We start from the raw sequence: 23886 nt of genomic DNA on the forward strand, positions 1-23886 counted from the left end.
GCTGCCAGACGGAGGCTGCCTAGATTTCACCCAGGCTGCCCTTGAGCTCTCCACGGCTGGGGGCATCCGCAGCTTCTCGGGGCATCCACAGCTTCTCGGGGCAGCCCTTCCCTTCGAATTTACCAAGGGGCAAAACCCGCGAACACGCTCCGTGCTGGCGAACCTCAGCAGCCGGGCAGCGCTCCCCGCTATGCCGGGCTGCTCGGTCCCACCGGCTGTCGGGGCGGGCACCGGTTGCGGCTGCGGGGTCACCCGTCGAGCCGCCGCCGAGGCGGTCCCGGCCCCCGTCGGGGAGCGGCGGTGGGGCGGCGGGGGCATGCGCACTGCGGGGCGGCCTCTCGCCCCGCGCAGCTATGCCAAGTATGTGCGCGGCGGCGGCGCGGCGGCAGCCGGGCGAGGGGAGGCACGGCGCCATGGGGCAGCTCCCGCCGTGCCGGGGAACCGCCGCCCGCTGAGCGCTCAGCAATGGCCGAGCCGCTGCGCAGGACGCTCTCCAAGCTGCGCGGCAGGAGGTCCCCGCGCGGGGCGGCGGCGGGCGGCGCGCACCGGCACGGCGGGGGCCGCGGGCCGCAGGGTAAGAGAAAGAGCCCGTGGGCTGCGGGGGGACGCGGGGCTCCGGGGCGCTCTCACGTGCGGAGCGGAGCGCGGGGTCGGGCCCCATCGGAAGGGGGAGAGGGGGGGAGCGGAGAGGAGGGGCGCGGGTTGCCGGCGTGGCGCTTCTCCGAGTCGTGGAGCGAGTTTCTCCGAGCTCCGCGCCGCATCTGCCCGGTTCGTGTACGCGGGGCGGCTCGGCGCGGTGCCGGCGGGGAGCGCAGGTAACGAAAAGGGAACCCCGAGGCGGACGGGGCGGCTGTGCCGGGCAGGTCGGTGCGGGGAGCGGGCTGAGCCGGGCTTCGGAAGCGCCTTTCTGCCAGAGTTTGAGAAGACTTCGCGTTAGTTTCGAGCTGCAGTAGCGCTTCTACGCGAATTCCGCCTCGGCCGACAATCGGCCCTCGGGCGCGCTTTCACCACGTCGCTCATCCTGCTTAGGACAGAATTCCCCCTTCCCATGAGAGGCGCTCGCTGTCAGACCGCTGCCCCTTCGGGCGCTCATCACGCGGCCGTTCGCGGCTCCTGCCCTCATGACCGTTTGTCATTCTCTCGCTTTTGTTTCCTCCCTGATTTTTTTTTTTACACAGTTTGATGCCCACGGACCGTGCTTTGGCCGCGCTGCCTGGCAGCAGCCCCGCTGTGTGCAAGGGGATGTGCAGACCGGGCAGGGAGCAGGCGGCTGTTGGAAGCCCAATGGAGCTGTGCGTTCTGCTGGATGCTGTGCCGGGGGACTGGGAAGGCCGTTCCCTGCCGCGTTATAAGCTGAGAAGCAGCGCCTGGCGTTGCAGTGAGATGTTTGATATGTGTACGTAATAGGCACGGGATTTGTCCTGACCTCAGCTGAGCTGAAGCTCTGCATCTGGAGCTCTGGATGTGCTGTGGTGTTCCTGTATTTTAACTTTAGCGATATGTTTGACGTTTTGTAGATGGAGTGGGAGGTGGGTTGAGTACCTGCCTGTTTGTCTGCCCTTATGTTTGTTCACCCCAACGCTGTGCTGAACCCTTCTGGGGGGAGCGCTGCTTCGGTCTGTGTTGTGCAGGGTCTGCCTCTGGGAATGCACTGATTGCACTGAGCAGAGCTGATGGCGTTCTGCTGAATGAAGCTTTGCTCTGGAGCAGGAAGCATATTCGTCACCCCTGTATCTTCTTGAGCTTCGTATTTATTTGAATTTCTGGTTACTATAACAGCTGTTGGCGTTTGGGAGTTGCTGTTCTCCCTGGAGCTGCTGGGTGCTCAGATACTTGCATGTGAAACAGTTTGTTATTAAAATAAACACCCACAGAAGGACTTTCAGGATCGGGGCCAAACTGGAATAAAGGGGAAGCAGCGCTTGCAAACACAGCCCTGGGTTGTGAGAGCTGTGCTTGGAAGACCTAAATGCAAGTGTATCATTTGGATGGGATTCAGTGAGCATTTGCAATCAATGGCTTTTGGCAGAGCTGGCTGATTTGGAGACTCAGAGCAGAGAGCTGTGTGCGAGCGTGGCTGCGGCGTGCCCCTGCAAGCAGGAGGTTATTGCAGTGCTCTGCAGCTGCTGCTGGCTGCTGTTCCTGCAGGAGGCTCATGTAGGTAGCATGCTGCAGAGGAGCTGCCCAGATGTGTGCTGAGAGCACCACAGCACGGCACTGCCCAGCACACAGTGACAGCAGGTCTGAGCGTGTCTCAGGGTCTGGGGGCTGGCAGCCCTGCAGAGGGCCTGCAAAAGTCCCTGGCAGTGCAAGGAGTGACAGATGTTGCTGTTGGTGGGTTTACAGATTTGGTGTGGTGTGTGTTTGTATTGGCGTAGGAGCCATTTCTTAGCTCCATGGAGAAGGGAGGCTCTGGGGTGGTCAGGGTAGAAGCCCCCCTGCCCCTGTGGAACACCATTATGGGTTTAGCCTCGCTGTGGTGCGGTTGTGTCAAGTTGGAAGTTGCGAATGGAGTTTGATTTGTTGTTAAATGAAAATTTTGTTGTAAAATGATGTATTTAAAAACTTGTCATGATATCTGCTTCTTCCTCTCTTCTTTTTGTCCTCATGAACCAAAGGTTGTTCCTGCCCTGGGTACAGTAAGGACAGTTCTTGCTGGAGGCTTCTGTGCTAGATAGATCCCCACCTTTGTTTTCTACTTAAATTCTGCCCTGGGCAAAGGGTATGGCAGTAAGGACAGTCCTTGCTGGAGGCTTCTGTGCTAGGTAGATCCCCACCTTTGTTTTATACCTTAATACAGAAGGGAGTCTGCACAATGTAAATACATCATAAGAACAGTGGATAACAAATCCACTGCACGCACAGAATTACTAGAGCAAAATGATCTGTTTCTGCCTAAGTCTGCCTGACCTTTACACAGAGCTCTCGCTGCCATTTACCTAAATTACACGGTGTTAAAATACAGCCCAACAACCCTGACTTTTCATTAATTACACACATGTTCTTCTTTGGCAGGCTGACGTGTAATTTGATGATAGCATCACCTTGTCTTTTGTCCTTTCGAATGAGGTCTAAGGCGAACGTGATACGATGCTGTATGTCTTCATCTATCCTGCTAAAAGCAATGTGATATTCTGAGCGTTTGTCTCTCCTTCTCTCTCCCTTTCTAACAGCAGATCTAATAGAAAATGTATACGTAGCCCCGCGGAGCAGGAAGGAGCCCAAGTCTCCGAAGGCGAGCGAGCTCCCTGAGCACCGGCCACAGATGAACAGCATCACTGTTTCTAAGAAGCGCAACTGGCTGCACCAGAGCACCCACCGAGCCCCCCGCCTGGAGGGAGAAAGCACATGTAAGAAGACACCAGGGGCTGTCACCCCGACCCCACGGTCCCCCAGCCCTCTGCCCGCACCAAGGGTGCAGGGGGCTCCTGCCAGGTCCCCGGGAGGGCCGGGAGGCCCCATCCCCAGCTGTGGTGCTGCAAGCACCTTTCCGAATGCCACAGGTTCCGCCACGCTGCAACACTGTGCCTTTGACTTTGGTGAGGACAACGATGCAGATGATGAAGGAGAAATATGGTATAACCCCATCCCTGAAGATGATGAGCCAGATGTCCTGAGAGTTCTCCATTCTGCTGCCCATAACCCTGTCACTGCAGACTGCTCTGCAGGCTGCTGCAAAAGCCTGCCCGTCAGGGACCTGGGGCAGGCACTGGGGCCCTTCGATGTGCCCCCACGCTCCCCAGAGAGAGCAAGGGACACTCAGCCGGGTGAGCTGGGTCCTGCTGACACCACACAGCCTGGAGAGCTGCAGCACCGGCAGAGGTTTGCCTGCAAGCCGCAGAGTGCACTGGCAGCAGAGGACAATCCTGCATTTAAGTGCCCCTCAGCAGGTAAGAGGGTTTAGGTAGACAAAGATGTCTTATCCTCTGCTTTCTTTTAAAAGAATAATAAGCCTTTCTTATGTTTCTTTTCTCTTTTTCCTCCTTTTATCTGGATCAAGCACTTTTCCAGTAGCAGTGCATGTTATGTTCATTAAATTTAAAAAAAAAAAAAAAAAAAAAGAGGAAAAAAAGTCTCAGGTAGGGTTATTGATACCTGCTAAATGTAGAGCTGCAGTGACTTTTCAGTCAGTTTGCTCACCTGGCATGTCCGGATGTGGTTTGTCTCTGCCTGTGGAGTCAGCTTTAATTTGGAATCTAATTCCAAGCAGACCTTGTTTGGTCTGGCTCCAAGCTGGCTGAAAACAAAGGTTTTACCAAGTGGGCTTAAGCATATTAATGAGAGGACCCACTTGGTTTCCTTTCTGTTAGCTAGTGCCTCATTCGGGTCTTGCGTTCCAGACTTTAAATTACTTACTATCTTTAGAAGTTTCTTTAACTTCCTGCCTGAGATTTTTTGTAAATACTTTCGGGAAGACTATATGAATGCTATATGTAATCATCTGCTTCGTGTGGGCATACAGTATTTTCATAATTAAAAGCGGAGAGGCCCCAGAGCTCATTTCCAGGCTCTCATTCCGCATTGCACTCTGAAGGAGCTCTGTCCCCCTCCCACTCAGTCCTGGCAAATTGGTCCCAGGTCTGTAAGTTCCAGAAGCTTCATTGCCTGGGCTTAGCACAGCGTTGGCTTCTGGGAATAGGAGATGTTTTCAGAGGCACCAAAGCAACTTCTGTAAATAGCAGAAGAAAAAGTACTCTGTCCTCTCTTCTGGGAGCTCACATTTTGTTCTCTTTGTGGAAATGCTGCCGATCTGAGTGTACTTTCAGTCCCAAAGTACTCTGGGAACATGAATTTAGAAATAGTTCACTTTATAGCCTGCATTAAATACTTAGACCGGTTATGTTCGCTTGCAAGATTGCTGAAATACCATGCTGGTATTTTTTTTTCAATGCTGGAGCTCAAGGCAGTTTGGAGAGGTCAGGATGTGGGGTCGTTGGAAAAGCCATGAGCACGTTCTGTGCTGTTTGACTCCAATTTAGTCATTAAGCCCTTGATGTATGGGCGATTCTCCTTAAAAAATGAAACCCTTTATGCAAGAAAGAGAATACCCCCCCCCCCCTTTTTTTAATACTGAAAAAACATTTACTCCTGAAAACAAAATTATCTATTTAAAGTGTTTTCCATGAAACCAGGAAAAAAATGTGATGAATTTCCCCCAGCTGGTTTGTTGTGCTTAGAGCTGATTTAGCTACTTTAAATGCAGTTCTTTTTTTTGCATGTTTTTAATAGTGACCAGACTGAACAGATGACCTGGTGATGAGGTGGATCCCTGCTGCTCAGTAATTGCCTTTATCATGGAGAAGTGAGGTGTCTACAGTTATTTTCAGCCAAATTTAAGATGACAGCTCATCCATGCGCAATTACTGCATGAGGGCAACATGGCCAGTTTAACTTTATTTGTGCTTGAACCTTGCTTGAATTACACAGTTGCTGCAAAATGGATGTGTATATAGGTCAAGCAGTAACTCCTGACAAATACTCAATTACTGCTTTGGGGAAAAGTCTGCTTATCTTCATTACTGCTGTAATTTTATATGTGTCCGTAGTGGTTGATACTGGAGTCTAAGAGAGATTTTGAGAAGCGAAGACAGAAAAAAGTAGGATACTACAGAATCCAGTAAAAGACGTATTTTCATTTCATTTATTATTATTATTATATACTCTATGTATTATTTATATATATGGTGTATACCATTTTCATTTGATGCTATCTTCTTTGGTCAGTGCAAGTGGTTTAACCAATTAAGCTTTAAACAGTGCTCTGCCTCACTTGGATCTGAGGAAGCGGTCATGGATTTTTTTTCCAATGGAAATATGAAGAAAAAATGTAAAAGAATTTGGTTGCTGAGGGTCTTCTCATACAAAGCAGTGAATAGATATGTCCTGTAAATGTTTCTTTTTACATGGGTTGTAGAGGTGTTGATTTTCCTGTTGTCTTAACTTGCATTATTAGTTCCTAGTGTTAATCGGGTTACTTTCTCCTGTAAAGGCCGTGTATGCTAATAGGATCTGTCAGGTAATTCCTTGTTGAATAATTCTAGCCGTGATGGTTTTTAGAAAGGAAGAAAAAAACCACCCCTATACTGCAGCAATTAGGAAATACACTTCTGTTTATGCATTTTGTTGATGTCAAGCAGACAAAAGGCGACAGTAAGAAGAAAATTTGCTGAGGTACAAATGTAGGAACATAGCACCAGCTCATGTTCTTGGGGCTACAGAAGAATTTAGGTGGAAATTTAGGTGGACCATAGAGCATGTTTTTCATATTGCATTTAGAATTTTTCCAGTATATAAAGTTTTGAAGTAAATTTTTCGTACAGCTGTTTGGCTGTACTCTTGCTGAAGGTGTTGCTAGATTTGTGTATCACTCTCAAGGCACTGAGGAAGTGTCCCTTTGTAGTTCCTTCTTTTGCTACAGGTTCCAAAGCCGGTAGCTTTGGAAGGCGGTGGGCCTACCCAGGGATCTGTCTTTGATCCATTTTGGTGACTTACTGCAAGGACCTGCTGGGGGGCAGGATTAGTGGTTGTAGCAACCGAAGACTTGAAGCAGCTAAAGTAAAGCAGTTATTTATTTGATCTTCTGTTTTGTATGGAATAATGTTTCCATCATCTTACTGAGGAAATGGAGCTGCGTTTTATCCCATGTAAGAAACCATGAGGGGAAGAGAATATAGTGCAAGCAGTCCAAATGAGGCACACCTGGCACTGGGGCTGATGGCTCTTGGTCCAACGCCAGCATTCTAATGAAGCCTGCTGTGGTCTGTGTGACACAGGGAATCATTAACATTTAGAATATTTGCCAGGAATTCATTCCTGTTTGCAGATAGCAAGCTCTTAAGCCTGGCAGGTGACCTGGAGTGCTGTTAAACATGCTCGTTGTCCCCTCTCAAGGGGTCACCCAGCAGGGGGCACTGAGGATGATGGTGCAGGGTCAGCCTGACAGACTCTTACAGTGTAGCCTGTGTAAAATAGTGTGCGACTTCTGCTCCTGAAAGTGTGACCCCAGCAGTGATGGGTTTGTCACAGCTTACTTAGTGTCTCTGTGTGTTTGGCTGTGTATTGGAAGGAAATGAACTACTGTTAATGAGTTCTTAGAGGATTGTTGGGTTTTTTTGTGTTTTTTTTTTTTGTTTTTTGTTTTTTTGTTTTTTTGTTTTTTTGTTTTTTTTTACTGTCTTAATAGTTTCTCCATTCCTTGACTTTGAAGCATCATGTGGGATTGAACACAGAGACCAAATTGGTCAAAATAGTGGTTTTCATAGGGGTTAAAAAAGGGCTTCTCTTTTAGCAGGCTAAAAGAAGGTCCTTCCTTTTGTTTAGATAATTGTTACACAGAAATAATTACATTCTATCCTCATTTAAGAAACTTTTTTTGCTAATATGGATGAGGGGGGTTACTTTCCTTGCATCTTAATTGAAGTTGCTTGCATTTGATATAGCATGAATTCTCCTAGCACTGTTTTCAGCTTTGCTGTGAGGCTTTCTATCAGGGTGGATGTAGAACTATCTGAAAATGAAGTGGGCCTGAGCTGAAGTAAGTTACCACCCTTTGGCTTCAGTAGAGCCACGCTATTTGTGTCAGCTGAGGATCCAGATTGGTATCTCTTCTGGAATCTAGCACAGAAAAAACATCAGCCTTTTTTCACTCAGCTGTCATTTGCTCTGAGAATGATTTTGAGCTGTTTGGGCTTTTCTGTGCTGATTTGTTGCTTTTGGGGAAAAAAAAAAAAAAAAGTTTTTCCAAGTTATACATTGGGTTGACTTTTAAAAATAGAGAAGTAAAAAATCTAGGACATAAGGGAAGCTTTGGTTTTGAAAATTATAACCTCTTAGTCCAAGCTGTATTTTTTTTTTCCTCTTTCTAAAATGAAATGGCCTAAAAATCAGCCCTTGTGTCGTTTTTTTCTAGAGATACCCTTTCAGTGTCAGATGCAACGTATTTATTATTTCTGGAGAGTGGCAGGAAAAATGAAATTACATATCAGCTTTAGTTGGGTCAGAGCTCAGCATTTCCCTTAGTTATGAGCATGGCTGTTTGGTATTTTAATATCTCTGTGTGATGAGGAACTGATGTTTTCTGACTTACTCATCTCATTTTGGGGTCCCAAAAATGATTCACAGGCTTTCTCAAGAGGTTTGGAGTAACTCAGAAACCCTTCCTTAAGCAGTGAGGAATGTTGCGCGTAGAATGGGATAATCAAATATGCCTGTAATGTAGCAGGCTCCTTGGCAGGCAGTCTGACAGTGGCACATCCATCCAGGCACAGAGGGACAATGCTAAGCAGGGTTAGACGTGATTGTTACTGTGTGGGATCACAATGTGTGCCTAGCTGGCTGTGTGCTGGGAGTTTGCCTACTGTTCCTGTAGGGCACAGCTGTGTAGGTGAGGTTTTGGGCCCTGCTGTCCCCTGACCATGAGGGGAAGGGCAGCTGGTGTCTGTGGAGCACCTCATGTCCAGGGGCCACCTGTCTCTGTGGCTGTGGAGAATCTTTGTCCTACGTGCAGCCATACTGTGGAACAAATAAAACCTGTAGGCTTTACCCATCCTCCTAAACCAGCTCAGGGAGGCAGCCCTGGTGCAGTCACTTGGCTCAGTGCAGTGCTTTCTTGGGATGGTCCCCAACTTGTTCTGTGGCAAGCTGTCCATCCCTGGGTTGGGGCATCCTTCAAAAGCTTCTTTCTTCTGCTCTTTGTGCAGCTGATGCTGCCAGGAAGTGCAAGGCAGATGTGCAGAGTGCATTGTCAGCCGCACCTCATCGTCACCCCCCTACTACCTGGGCTGACATTGGCACCCCAGTGCTTCTGGTGCTTCCCCTCCTCCTGCCAGCCTTCCCTAAGGCATTTCTGAAATGTCAGATGTCACCTGTGTGGGACAGAAAGGAAACTGGCAAGGTGAGAAGGCTGGGAAGTGGAATGTGATGTGACTGTGCTGCAGGTCCCTATTGCAGCTTGTTAGCAGTCACCATGTCAGCACTTGGAAATGTTGTCCATACCTCAGCACATCACTGGTGTTAGTGGGGGCATGACACTGGTGGGATCAGTCCCACACAACCAGCTCCTGTCAGCTCTGTGTTTTGTTTAAACCTCCTCGTGCTGGAGGCAGAAGAAGTCATACCTGCGAAAGTCAGGATGTCAGACTGCCTCTGCAGCTCTCCTGAGATGGAGGGAAGTTGAATGGGATGGCCTGCTTTGCTAAGCCCATGCCAGAGACTTCGAGCAGAAAGGGGAGGTGAATGCCAACGCAGCACAGGCTGCTATGGGGTGTTCTGGGCCAGCATGGCTATGCTGTGATCTGCAGCACAAGCGAGGCTTTGTCCGGCTCTGTCATACCCCATGTCTCCTGCCAGCTACTGCCGGAACAGCAGGCAAGGAACTCCTCCAAGCAATGCAGGGCTAAAGGCTTTTTCCTCTGTTACTCTAGAAAACAGATACCGTGTGTTGTTCTTTATGACTGAAACTTTGCTATAAAAGCGCTCTTGTAAGCAAATAGTGATTTGGACTTACTTAATAGTGATTGGAATCAGTAAGCATCAGAAAAATCTGTAAAAGAAACTGCTGTAAATAATGATTTGCTGTGTACCTCGAGAAAGCAGCTCTTCTTTCCTTCCTTGTATGTGCTGTGAGTAGGGTTTGCCTTTCCCCAGTGAGCAGGGTGGATTCCCCCTGCTAACACAGGCACAGCCCCCTGGTTCTTGAGCAGCTGGGGCAGCAGCAGCAGCAGGGCTGAGTGTGCTGGGAGCTCTGGTTCCCAACCGGGAGCAAAAGGCTGCATGAGTGCTGCCAGGGCTTGCCTGGAATGAAGGAATGGAGTGGTTGTTCTTACAAAAGACACTCTTAGTTTCTCAGTGGATAGAAAAGTGGCTCTAAATGAGAGTACTCATGAAATTTTATTTGTTCTGGCCTCAGTTCCCCTCTTGCATACTGCAGCAACTGAAGTGAATCTGTTGCCTTTCCTGCAGTCATTACTGCCTCATGCTGGTGGCGAGAAGAAAGGCTTAAGGTGAAATTTGATTTTTGGGTTCTCTTAAACATTCAAGCATGAAGTGAGCTACAAGTTCATGTCTCTGTGAGTCATGCACTGAATTTACTGATAACAACTTCCTATTCTGATTGTACCCCTTCACTACTTGTCCTGCACTGTCAAACGAATGTAGATGTTTCTTCTCTCATTCTTTTCCTTTTCAACATCGGTGCCTGCTGTTATGATTTTTTTGTTCCTTGAAGAGAGGTTTTCCAAAAGATTTCCCACAGTGGTGTCAGTTGGGAACTGTATAGCTTTAAGCCCTGACATAGGGAGGCTGTGCCAGGAAAGAGGGAAAATTGCTGGCACGAATGAGGCAGTGCACAGTGCAGCTTTTGGAATAAATAAATCCTTGTTGCTTTCCTGCTCCTCCTCCCTGCAGCAGGAAAGGGGAGGTGAAAGAAATGCAGGAAGAGGGGTGAGACGCTTCTCCAGAGCGTCTTTTGGGTAAGAGAGGGAAATGCAAAGTAGTATAGCAGTGTCCTTTACCAGGGATGTGCGTGTTTCCTTTAGACTTGAGAGGGCAATGCTGATGTGTTAATCTTTGTGGCTAACTGCTTTGTGGGCAGAAGTGCACTTGTCATTTTCCAGTGCTTTCCCTTTGGAGACTGATTTCATTGCACCTGTGCCCCAGGAATGCAATTGTGTCTGCCTGGATGAGAGGGATGTAACACAAATGGACAAGAGCTGAATGCAGTGGGTGAAATAGCTCATTTGTTTATCTGTAGATTCTGGCTCTTTCATCTCTATAGAGCAGAACAAATCAGGCTCCTGACTATGAACTGCCAGATTTGGCTGCACAGACCAACAGAGTGCAGCTCTCTGGGTGCTTGTTAATATCTCTAACTGGTAAAGGAAAGTCATCTGAATTAACTATATTTATCATGTTAAGACAAATCAAGGTGTTTTCCTTTAGTTCAGTATTTTATTTTCATTACTGTGAACTGCAGTTACAAAACGTTTGCTTATTCTCTTTATGTATTTTTTTTTCCTGAAGGGCCTGGAGTTGTACTTGCGCACAAGATTGATATACCAATAACAGAAGTTTCTCCTCCAAGTCCTAGTCCCTTGAAAAAAAGTGGGTCAATCAATTGGCCTTTCCCCGATCGAATTAAATCTCCCAGAACTGTGAGGAAGCTTTCCATGAAAATGAAAAAACTGCCAGAACTTAGCAGGAAGCTGAGTGTCAAGGGAAATTCAAGCCATAATAGCTCAGATCATCCTTCTTCTCTACTGAAAGGGAGCGCTCGGGATACAAGCCATACAGCATCTTTGCCATCTTCCGGAAACTCATCCGCAGCTGCCAGCAGGAACGTCATAAGTCGTTACCATCTCGACAGCAGTGTGTCATCACAGCACACCTACAAAAAGAAAAGCTCAAGGAGTTCCAAATCCTCCAGCAAAGGTGGTTACCTCAGTGATGGTGACTCTCCTGAACTCATATCCAAATCGGGTAAACATGGACATGAAACCAAGTGTGGGAAAGGAAAAGAGAGCCTTCCAAGTAACAGTGGTAAAACTGAGATAGATATCGATGCTTTCAGGCATTACAACTTTTCTGATCAACCCAAGTGTTCCCAGTACATCTCTGGACTTATGAGCATTCACTTTTATGGTGCTGAGGACTTGAAACCACCAAGAATAGACTCAAAAGATGTCTTTTGTGCAATACAGGTTGACTCAGTAAACAAAGCAAGAACAGCCCTGCTTACATGTAGGACAGCATTTCTAGATATGGACCACACATTCAACATAGAAATTGAAAATGCTCAGCACTTAAAGCTGGTGGTGTTCAGCTGGGAGCCTACCCCACGGAAAAACCGTGTTTGTTGTCATGGCACTGTGGCTCTTCCCACTCTCTTTCGGGTGACGAAGACACATCAGCTGGCTGTCAGACTGGAACCAAGGGGGCTAATTTATGTCAAACTGTCGCTTATGGAACAGTGGGAAAACTCTCTTGATGGTCTGGATGCAGATCGGGAACCAGTGATGTTTGGTGTAGATGCTCGAAAAGTTGTAGAGAAGGAAAATACAGGCCTGATGGTGCCGCTTTTAATTCAGAAATGCGTAATGGAAATTGAAAAAAGGGGCTGCCAGGTACTGTATATATCTTAATGTTTTGTTAATACTGCTGTGTCTGGATCTCTGTTGCAGATCTTTGCACTGTTACTTCTGGAGCAGGAGTGGTGAGTGGAAAAGGGGTAGTTAAAAACCCTTTCTATGTTTAGGTTTTTAACTTGTTTTCTTACTCCCATCGTGTGGTGAACACCAGTCATTGTACTGGGGGAAGAATAACAGGACTGTGAAATCAGTGCTTCCAACTTTGCCCTTGTAAAGGAGAACACTTGCTCACAGTAGCTTTAGGACTGCAGCACCCAGCATGTAGAATCACCTCCAAAACAAGGCAGAGCTGAGATTAGGATTTGGAAATGTCTGATTCCTGAGGCACAAATCATTCTTTAAGGACACAGTGTACTGATGCACAAGGAGTATAGTACACCCTCCCACATTTGATGCACAACATGAAGATGAGGAAGAGCTATTGAGAAGATAGGTTATTTGTTTCTTCACACTGCTTCTCCTTGCCTTTCTTCAAGTTGTACTTAGGATTAGGAAAGGCAGTAAGGCCCAATGTGTTCTTTTGGACCTTATGCAACTTACTTCAGTTGGTGTAACCCAATGGAGAAGAAATGTTACAGAAACAAATCCCCAGTTACAGCTGCTAGACTAGAAATTTGTTAGAAGAGATGTGCAGTCCTAAGGAGAGATGTTGTCCCTTGGCAGTTCATTTGAAATTGGTGAGAGGACTGCTACATATCGCTCTGCAGACTGTGAGCCCCTGGTTTCTGTTACACCTGTTCCTGCTCAGGTAAAGCCGAGAGGTAATCACAATTACCACTGTTACTACTTCTAATTGCTGACAGTTTGGATATGGTTTCCTGATGTTATGGGATTAATGTGGCTACGTATAACCTAGATCAAAATATACAGTCAGGAATGGTATGTGTATGTAATTACTTTGTTGAAAGTCATTACTGATAATAGCTGCGTGATTCTCCTTGTGCTTCTCCTAACATGCAAATCAGTGGAAAAAAAGAAGTTGTATGCTTTCCAGTATTTGTGTCTCATGGTTTCAGTGCTTTATTTTGGGCATATTAGCACCTAGTCATGCAAATGATTTTGGGTAATCAAGGCATCACTGGTAATGAGGCGATTGGGATCTGAGATGTCTGTGTGCACCTGGTGCTTCTGAGCATGAAATCTGATTTGTGCATTTGCTCAGGGAGAAACAAAAATGCAGAATACACTGTTAACTTTTAAACATGCACTTTTCTGACCGTTTGATTTTCTCTTAGAATGCAGACTACTGTCATGGTACATCATCTCCGCCTGGCTTTCAGACATAGTGTTAGAAAACTTAGTTTAAATTGTCTTAGGCAAATACTGGGTCTTATTTGGTCTTGGGAAAGAGAGAGTGCAAATTCCACTGAGTGACTTTCCATGTATTTAAGCAGGAGTTAATGTACGGTCAGACAAACACTTTGCAAACCTGGATGCACATGTTCTAAGCCAGCACATTGGAACATGCTGTAATATACTTAGAAATGCTTTTTCTCTTCATCTCTGCTTAAGGCCCAGTTTTATCTTAAATAGTTTTGCAGTTATTACTAAAAAAAATGATGCTGATCTGATTGAGTAGAATACGAGAATTATGTTTATTTCTTTGTTTTATTTCTTTGTTTCCCAAGTTTTATATAAAATCAAAGTCCTGAGTGGGTTCTGAATTACCTGGTGGTGTGCTCCTGGCTTGGGATGGCTCAGTGAATGCTGCTCAGGATGTCCACTGCTGTGGAAAGCTTTGGCGTTGGTCACTTGCCTGTCATCTGTCTCTTAAGTAACTTTTGATGGCGTATGTGATCAAATTAATACTAGTAGTTGCATTGTTACAGTTTCCTTAACATTTGTTTGAACATCTTGCTGCACTTCCCAAGTGGGGCCAAGCATGACATGTGTTCTGCTTTGTGGGAATAGCTGATGTGGGGCTGTCATTCTTGCCCATAGGTTGTAGGCCTGTACCGGCTGTGTGGCTCCGCAGCAGTTAAGAAGGAGCTTCGAGAGGCGTTTGAGAGGGACAGCAAAGCGGTGACTCTCTCTGAAAGTCGGTACCCAGATATTAATGTGATAACAGGTAATGATTTGACTTCTCTTTCAGTATATAATTTTGACATGCTCATAATATACTTTTTAAAAGGTGGGGCTCTGGAGTAGCTTTATATTGTTTTTTAACAAGCCATTAACTACTTCTCTGTACTGCAATAGCAAGCTCAGTAACGTTGGAGGTGTGTATTCCAAGTAGCTGTGGTTGGGTCGGAGGATGGTAGAGTTCCATTAACACACAGAACTTGGTGTAGGAAGGGAACCTGCACAAGGTGGGGGCTTTCACAGCAGCATCCTGGTGAAGGAGAGGGGCTGGGGGCAGAGGAGCAGAAGTTCTGACAAAGCTTCTCTTCACCTGCACCAGCTTTTTAAGGTAGCATTGGTGCTCAGTACAGCTGAAGTTGTCAGGTGTTTTTTTTGTTGCTTAAAGGCAGAACAGTTTTGTAACTGTTGTTTATATTTGTTATGTAAACCACAGCTGAGCTGATTTCAGGGTTCGCAGGGTAAACTAATCACTTGAGGCAATTAGACAAGAACATTTCATTACTTCCTATCCAGTGATGGAAAATGTCAACAACAGCAGCCAGGGTGTAAATTTTCTGTGCCTGAGCACTTTGTGACATTCAGAGGCATTGAGCAGTTCTATCCCATTTGATTGCTTCACTGCAGTGTATTGGGAATTAATTTGTGTTCAGTAAATTTGGTAATTATTGTGGGTGGTGTCAGAAGATGCTGCCCAGTGGCATTTTCTTTGTTAACCAAACCTTTTGTACAGACCCAGCAGGTCAGTTCACCTGAGCTCCCTTGGCCTCATGGTTGGGCTCATCATTGCTCACCAGCACCAGTGTTCTCAGAAGCAGAACCTTGGGATCATGTTGCACTTTGCTGTGATGCATCCTCTATTAGGAAAAGGTGAACAGAAGAAGTAAATAGTAGAAATGATCTTTTAACTTAATGTTTTTCTTCTCCTTTCAAATAGGTTCATGAAAGAAGCAGTGATGATTTCTAACATGATGATATTTATTATTATTGAAAACTTTTCTTAATTTTAGTAAATCAATTCTGCTGTAAAACAGTAAAAACTGTCTGATGTTGACCTGTAAGCAGACAAATGTCAAACAGATTCTTGCTTAATATAAATGTTTGGCTAATGAAATACTTGATGTATTTGATGTTTAATTTCACAATAATAAAGAAGGCATTGCACTCCCATGCTACCAGAAATGATCTACAGCAAAACTATTTGCTGAAATCTTTCAGGAATATCATGGGGAAGGGTGCTGGGCCTTCCTTGTATCTGTGTACAAAAGAACCTGTAATGCATCACAAGAATTGTGTCCCCGGGGACATCAGGCACTCAGAACCCACTGTTACTGATGTAAGCTAAGCTCAATCTGAAGGAGCGCTCAGTGGACACAGCAGGCCCTGGCAGAGCAGCTGTGCCGGTCTGACTGTGCTTTCTGTCATGAGTTTATGGTGTGGTGCTTAATCTGAAAAGTGTACTTTGATGCCACGCTACCATCTCTTTAAGCCACATCAGTGAGGGTGAGCCGTTCTCTGCTTAGCTGAGGACAGCACTGTTTGGGCGTAAAGGTGAGGCTGCAGTTTGTGCTGGAAGAGCTGGGCTGCCTGCTGTGCTCAGCATGGCAGTAAAGAGCCTGCAGAGCGTGGTCTCGCTGTACAGGGAGCCTGGGCGATGGCTGTTTGCCCCAGTACTTCATGCTGGGCTTGCAGTGCTGAGGCTGCTGCACGTGACTCATACTTCTCTGAGCCAAAGCATGTGTTCCATAGAATGTGAATTCTCAGCATAAATCTTGGCACATTTGGAGAGAAGTGCTTTCTTGTGTCCTTTTTGAAATTCGAGTAGTGCTGTTTTTCCAGACAATTATAAAGATTTTTTTTTTTTTTTTTTTTTTGACAGCTCTCCAAAGACCAAAGAATGAGCATTTAACGATTAAATCTTGACTCAGAACTGCCCCTGGGGTTGGCACAGGCTTACAGAGGCGCTCATGGCTCAAAACCAAGTGTGCTGCCAGTTTTGGGAACTGACCAGTAGCAGCGTTGTTGCATCATGTCTGTTCTCATCCGTGTGAATTCATATCTCTAAATAAAGCGTGTAACACTGTTAACAGCCCAGTGGGCCAGAAAAATGAGGGATCACTGAAGTGGATGGTAATCTCAGCTTGCTGTCTCAATTTGCTTTGTAGGGTGAGGGGTCATGGCGAGGAGAACGTGCCAGTGGCTTAGCAGTGGGGAGTATGGCATCCTGCAAGAAAACAGGGCTAATTTGGCAGAGTGAATAGCAAAAACATGTAGGAAGGCCGAAGGGCATTAATGGCTCCCACGTTGTCCTCTTAACCAGGGACACTGAGGGATGTGGTTTAGTGACGTGGTACTCATGGGTGGACTAGGTGATCTGGTGGTCTCTTCCAGCCTTAATGATTCTCTCTGTTCTATGATTCTGAGGTCCTTCAGCAGGTGGTAGTCTTATGGTTGTGGATGCTGTCAGAGGAATTCTTCTCAGTCATCAGCTGTGTCTGTTGCAGCATCATGAGCTGATCTGACTCGGACATATTTTTACTCCTTTCCTGCTTAAGCTGATTCTGAATTTGGCCTTCCCCACCCAAAACATGGCAGTGTCAGCATTTCCTGTTGGTGCTTTACATAAGTAAGAGGGAAAGGCATCCCAGCCTGTGCTGTGCTGTGCCTGCTGCTGCCACATTGTTCTGCTTTTCACCTGTGGATGCACGTGGTATACAGGGCTCTAAGTTGAGAAGATGAAATATTGTTGTGAAAGGAGGAATGTAAATAAGTTACTAAACAGAAATGTAATACACCACTTCTGTAACTGCTCTGCATAAAGACAGAAAACCCCAAAGCAAACAAAGAAGCCCAGAAAAAATTGTGTTCAGGAAAACGTAGAGCTGTCTGGTTTTGTTTCTCATGCCCCTGCCAGTACGTTCCCATGTTGTGCTGGGGGCCTGTGTGCCGGCTGCTGGCCTGCCCAGCCAGAGGGGCTGTGCGGGACCCTACTGCCAGGTTTGCACTGCCAGGTTTGCACTGCTTGTGGGGCAGAGCCTGGCTGGCTGCCTCTGCACTGGGTGCACTCCTTATTTCTCAGTGGTACCAGTTACCCAGCAAGGAGCCAGCCTTTGTTTGTCTCCTGCATGCAAACATGGTTGCAAAGGGGAAATATTAGCTTCCATTCCTTGTATTTTTTTATAAACAGCCTCATAAAAAGCCTTCTGCAATGCGATTCAGTTTGCAGCTAAGTTATGAAGACAGAATTGATATGAACTGTTGCTTTATCAAATAGCAGAACATGACAGCATTTACATTGTTGTGGGGTTTTCCAGAGCTGTGTGGAGCATGTGCCAAAAAATCTTCTATCTTTATAAGTGTGCCTTATCTGAAGACAGACTGCTCTGTTAATTACAGCGTCCTCTTTGAAAGGGTTTTTAATGCACCATTTCCTAACAAACTTCTTAAGTTGTAATCTAGCTGAATGGGCAGATATTTATAGTCTGAATGCTTTTTCTTTATTCTTTTAGAGGACAATAAGGGCTGATTGTTTCCCTCAGAGCTTTTAGTGCTGGATGTGCTGCCCCACAGCAGTATGTTTGTGTGCTTTTCAGGGCCAAGCAGAAGTCTTCTGCTGGGTTTTCTTCTTATAGTCACTGAAACTGGCTCACATTGAAATGCGGCCAGATTTTAGCATCAGCTTACATGAATGCAGACACTCAGTTCCTTCTCATTTGTTTGCATCTCTGGAAGGCATAGAAGCGGGATGCCGTGCTGCCAGGTCCTACAAAAAGCACCTTTCCTCCAGCTTTGGAGATGCAGCAGTATGTAATGCATGCTGTAGCCAGCACCTGTCCTGTGCAGGGAGCTGCTACTCAGGTGTTATGCTACACTTACTGCCTCCTCCTGTCTTTAGCTCCTGAATTTGTCACTGGCATGGAGAATTTTCCTGTGAGACAGGTGTATTCTGTGTACCTTAATGCTTCCAACCCATTCCAAACAGTGAACCTAAAGCTTGATAACAGCAGCTGTTGTTGTACCTCTTCTGAAGGTGTCCTAAAGGATTACCTGCGAGAGCTGCCCTCTCCGCTGATAACCAAACAGCTCTATGAAGCAGTGGTGGATGCCATGGTGAAAAATCCCTTGAAGATGGCAGCCACCGGTTGTGAAAATGACCTGAGTGACTCTGAGCACACAGCAGCCCTTCTGGATTGTCTTCCAGATGTTGAGAAGGTGAGTGGTAGTAATGGAGTCAAGTAATGGGAAATTACCAGCTTCAGAAAATAAAGAGGTATTTTCACAGTGGATTTAAAGCACATCAAAACATGTACAACTGTTTGTTCTGCAGGCTACCCTGAAGATGCTGTTGGATCACCTGAAGCTGGTGGCTTCTTACCACGAAGTAAATAAGATGACGTGCCAGAATTTAGCTGTGTGTTTTGGACCTGTGTTACTGAGCCAGAGGCAGGAGACCACCAACCACAACAACAGAGTCTTCACTGACTCAGAGGAGCTCGCTAGTGCCCTGGACTTCAAAAAACACATAGAAGTTCTTCACTATTTACTCCAGCTGTGGCCAGGTACTGTTTCACTGATCTAATCAGGGGAAATTGTCAAACTGTTGCTGTCTTTTTTTACTGTGACAGTGTAGATTAATTCACAGGATAACTGAGCAGCATCGGGATCCTTAAAATACAAGGTACTGTGGCATCACCTGTTAATGTAAAGAAATCATGCAGTCATATAGCTACTCTTTGTATTAAACCACTGCTTAATGTTAAGTTTATTGTTCTAATTACTTCTTTACCAAATGACAGCAATTCAGTGAAAAGTGCTTTATGTGAGTAAAGACATCAGAGAAGGCAGAGCCAGTGGCAGTAATGTTCCCATATCTGAACTATCGTTTCTAGTTCCTGTTGTTTTCCTGCTTGCTTGCTTCAACACATCAGGATTCTGAGTGTATAGGATTCATGAACTGTTTGGTTTCTGAGAGACTCAGTGGTTTATTTATACTCTGCACTAAGACAATTGCAGTCAATCTAAAGGAATAGTATGTCTGATTGTATTTCTTGTTAGATTTGTGTGATTTTACTTGAAGTGGAGGCTGGCTGCTTTTCGTGGGAGAGCTGGGAGCCACATAGGATATATGGAGGGTCACAAAGGGGCTGATAGGCAATACAGCATTGGTTAAGAGTTGCCAAAGATCTATTTCTGGCAAATTAACAAAAAATAATATAAAAAAAATCCAAGCAGCAGCTGTCTGGATTTGTTGTGTATTTGTGGGCATGAGGAATAAATGCATGTGCTGTAGCACACACTACAGGATAGATATGCAAGCATGTAGACTTTCAGCTTAGTAGTTCATAAACCATATAAGAATCATAGTGCCTCATTAAAGAGATTTTTATGATTGCATAAGAAGCATTGAAATCCACGCAGTATTGTTGTTACAGGGATTGTATTAAGTAGTCTCTGCTTTACTTAGCCAGGAATACTTCTGAAGTTTTGTGAGGAACCAGCTGGGAACTCTGAGTATGTGAATGTGTCTCATGGTCTGGCTGCTGCTGGTCAGTGTCATGGGTGTTCTGGGTGAGAAGCTGGGTGAAGCTCCCAGCTTCACTCAGACCCACGAGGCAGTTCAGGAGAGGTAGGAAGTGTGGCTAGAAGAGGGGGACCATAAGCTGCTTGGGCAGCACATGCTGCACAGAAGCCCAGCAGGATGTCAGGGAGCAGTTCATGGTGTGGCTGCTGTAGGAAGCAAGGGCAGGTAGGTGCAGCTCTGCCCACGGGAGCATGTGTTTCTGTTGAGATGAGTAAGTTAAGTAGAGCTCCTCCTCACCTTGAACAGAAGGCTGAAGTCTTCAACTTGCAAGAAGCATGCAGGGCACAGCTAACTTATTGGTAAAATACAAGTGTGGAGCTGTGAGCAAGAGAAATCTAGTGAGCTGTAAGCAGTGCATCTGGACCTGGAGGAGAGATTGCAGTATGGACTATTTCATTTTATCTCCTGTAGATTGGGGCAGCTTGATAATCAACATGTTGTGTAATACTTCAATTTCCGTGTTTTTTCAACTGAAAACAAATAAGTCCTTGTCTGGCTAGAACATGCAATGCTGGCAAGTTATTGTTAACCCATGGCCCTTCATCTTAATGGAGCAGAGTCTGAACAGAAGGGCTTTTGTTACGGTGAGAGAGGGGGGAAAAAAGCAGTGATAGTTATTGTGCACTACTGTGTGAGATGTAAAGCAAGGCTGGAGCACCCTGGGGGGGTTGCGGTGTGGGCAGGGGAAGCGCTGGAAGCTCTGTAAGGAAGCAAGGGAAAGAGTGAGATGCTGAACAGTGCACTTGTGCATGGAAAGTCTGCAGCTAATTATGGGTGGGCATGGCCTGTTTAAAACATAAAGAGGTTCTATGGCTCAGACATTTAATAGGTACAGGCCAGTAAAAATGTGTGCTGTTTACCGTAGGAAGCCGGTAGTGGTGGAGGTGGCTGTTAGTAACTCGTGGTGTGTAACCGTAAGCTCAGGTAACTGCTGTAAGCCTGCTGGAGTGTGCTTATGATTGTGGCTGCTTAGAGAAATTAATGCCAGTGAGCTTCTATTAATAGTGCAGGACATCAGGGCAAAAGAGAAACATGAGAATTCAGCTCCGGTGCATCTTCAGCTTTTCCAGGTGTTTCTCTGCAGTGGTATTTTTGTTGTTTTAACCTCTGTTGCTGTGCCTGCTTTCTGCCATTGCCTTCAGCCAAGTGGTTTGCTTTGTCTGCACCAGAGCTGGATGGTGGTTACCTCATGCCCTGAATGTGACCTGTGCTCAGGGAGCATCTCTGCTGAGGGAGGATTTCTCTGTTGCAGTTTGGATTTGGCACGACTCTTCAATGCCAAGCTTTTACAGTGGTTTTCCTAATGATATTTGACCAAGCAGTAGTAGCACGGTGTGTTGGCTGAGAGTCTGCACGCATCATGCATGCCATTTGCCCGTGGGCGCTGTCACGGACCCTTCATGATGCCATGTGGATTCAGCCAAACTGGGCGTAATTCTCCTTTCTTCTAGTGCACCACTCACCTGCCCAGGAACCTTCACATCCCAGTGCATCTCCCGAGCACCCGTCGTCCCTGCGTTACCTGAGGCTGCGGCGACAGAGACCACAGATGCTGAACCTGAGCAGCACTGATGCATGCGGGGTGCTGCGGCCAAGGCCAGCCGGCCTGGACAGCCCTTCCAGCAACCGCTATGCAGGCGACTGGAGCGGCTGTGGGGAAGGCTACTTCTGCAGCCCCAGGGACTGCCTGGATGAGGCAGACTATGACGATGTCCCTTCAGAGGACTCAGAGAGTGGGGAGGACAGCAGCAGAGTTGATGATGCTGATGGCCTGATGAAGTGCCCACAGCCCCTCCCCGAGGAACACGCATTCCAGAGCTACCTGACAATGCAGGCGATAGACTCAGCTGGGAGCCACAGAGCAAACCTCAGGGATCTACAGGAAAGTATCGATACCCTGATAGGAAACCTGGAAAGGGAACTCAACAAAAACAAGCTGAATATGAGCTGCTGAGCCCAGCCCTGTGCGGTGCCTCCTGCTGCGTGCTGCAGCAAGGCCGTGGCCTGCTGTGTGAACGAACCCGCTTAAAGGCATTCCCTCGTGTTTGTGCATTCCTTGTGTTCCTTGTAGAAGAGTGTGTTGACCTGATTCTGGTGTTTAAGGCAGAAGCTGAGAGACAGCAAAGTGACTCTGTGTAGTGACATTTCTCCCTAAAAATGCCATGCCCTTTGGTGGGCGGCATCTGACAGCAGGACGGACACCATCTGCTGTTTGTAACAGCAGGGCTCTTCCTCCTGAAACTCGGCTCTGGTACAGAAGTTCCTCTCAGAAGGGGACTAATGCTGCTTTGCAGCATCAACTTCAGACAAACTCATTTTACTATATATGTAATGGCTGCTATGAAAAGTGCTTTATATATATATATATAAAATATATAAATATTTATATATGAAGTTTTAATTGTACAAATATTAATGTATTCATGTATTAACACTTTTCAACAATTATTTAAGCAAGCAAAAATTAAATATTTTTCTAACCTTGTTGTATATATCTATGTACGAGCCCGCATGTCTGTCCACCTTGAGAGGTCCCGGAGTTCTGAAACATCCCATTCAAAGAGGGTGATGCCAGCAGGAAGCTGCCTTGTGTGTAGCACAGCATTGGATTTGTGCAGAGAAACACATCCAGGGAGAAGGCAGGGTGGATGGTTAACTAAACGACCTTCTGTGTTGCAGGGCATCAGTTCACATGTGCTCTCCTCAGATCCCCCCCAGTCTTTTAGTAGTTGTGAGGACTTTCCAGGATTTCTAGCAGTCATCTGTGCGGCTGCCCTTCAGGGTGACCAGTGTGTGCAGTGAGGAGATGAACACACTGTTCTTTAGTTTTATTCTTCAGAGTTTTCTTGTTTTTTCATGAAATGAGGCTCCTGAAGGTGCTCACTTCATATTTTCACATGATCACAGAATCCTTAGAGTTGGAAGGGACCTTTAAAGGTCATCTAGTCCAGCTCCCCTGTAATGAACAGGGACATCCACAGCTGTTTTGAAGACTTCTGGTTTGTCCTGGTAAGCTCAGACTTGGTCCAGTCTGTTTTGCTGCTCCTTTTGGCTGCAGAGCTCATACACATTAGTTGAGCTGTGTGTTCTGGCTGCCAGTAGGATTGCCTGAGCCCCTCTGGCTCTGGAGATGCAATCTCAAGTTCTGCACAAAGGCAATCAGGTTTTCTGACTCTTTCAGGTAAAGTGATCTCCCCCAGTGGGGCCAGGTGGGTGAGGTGTTATGGGGAGTGAGGTGGGATTGTGGTTCAGCTCTGAGGTGCTCAACACGGGGGCTGTGTCAGCTGAAAGGACAGAGCTTAACTCTCCTCGTTCATCTGGATGGCACTGGCACCCTGCCATGGCCATGGGTACTGTGGGTAAGTGCTTCGCTCTAACCCCTGCTTCCTTGTATTGCTTATGAAGTTATTTATTTACAGGAGCAAGGAGTTAAATACTAGGACAGACTTCATCCCTCTTTCCTAAGGAATTATTTTAGCATGGTTTCAAGTGGTTTAACCATTCCCATTAATTTATTTTTTCCTAAGTGTTAAAGGACTCGTAACAGTTATTGCAATGTAATAATAATGTATAAAAATACAAATTTAACCAGAAGCATTTATTGATAAATCAATGTTGTGGTTTTTTTTTTTTTGTTGTTTTTTTTTTTTTTAACTTTTATACCTACAGAATGGGCATACATTTTGAAAAATAAATTTTAATTCTAAATAAAATTTGAATGAGGAACAGAATTTGATTGAGCCCACTTAGTATTCTTTAAAGCCATGTGAAGTTGTGCCATGCATTTGCACTGGCTGCACACATGAGTTCCTTCCATACAGGCACTTAACTTCTGGGAAGACGTATTGAACAATGGGTGCGAAAATCTGCTAGCATTGTTGGAAGGTGGTGGTGTTAAAGTTGTTTGATAAGCATTACCTTAAGCTTTCATCTTTTATAGTGATCTCAGTGATGAAAATGAGCACAGTTGAATCAGTGGATGCTTTTTCTACAGGAAGCTGTAAGTTGGTGCAGCGATGTGCTGCTTTGTCAAGTTTTTATATTTTAATCTTACAACAGGAAATGAATGGTCTGATGGACGTT

The 23886-nt window shown here is 46.1% G+C and overlaps 1 protein-coding gene across 1 annotated transcript; it reads left to right on the top strand.

Moving 5' to 3' along the window:
* Nucleotides 1–45: 45 nt before the first annotated feature.
* On the top strand, nt 46–23534 carry SYDE2 (synapse defective Rho GTPase homolog 2). Its single transcript, XM_015870308.2, has 7 exons — nt 46–574; nt 3174–3890; nt 11020–12119; nt 14085–14211; nt 18253–18434; nt 18550–18781; nt 21255–23534. Exons 1-7 carry the CDS (start codon nt 466–468, stop codon nt 21755–21757), a joined length of 2970 nt encoding a protein of 989 aa, XP_015725794.1. The 5' UTR covers nt 46–465; the 3' UTR covers nt 21758–23534.
* Nucleotides 23535–23886: the final 352 nt, after the last annotated feature.

Source organism: Coturnix japonica, chromosome 8 (genome assembly GCF_001577835.2).
Source record: "Coturnix japonica isolate 7356 chromosome 8, Coturnix japonica 2.1, whole genome shotgun sequence".
NCBI classification, from domain to species: Eukaryota; Metazoa; Chordata; class Aves; order Galliformes; family Phasianidae; genus Coturnix; species Coturnix japonica.

Coding starts and splice junctions, on each gene's coding strand:
- SYDE2 (XM_015870308.2), top strand. CDS start 466: ATGGCCGAGCCGCTGCGCAGGACGCTCTCCAAGCTGCGCGGCAGGAGG. Junction 575..3,173: donor CGGGGGCCGCGGGCCGCAGG/GTAAGAGAAAGA, acceptor CCTTTCTAACAG/CAGATCTAATAGAAAATGTA. Junction 14,212..18,252: donor AGATATTAATGTGATAACAG/GTAATGATTTGA, acceptor CCTCTTCTGAAG/GTGTCCTAAAGGATTACCTG.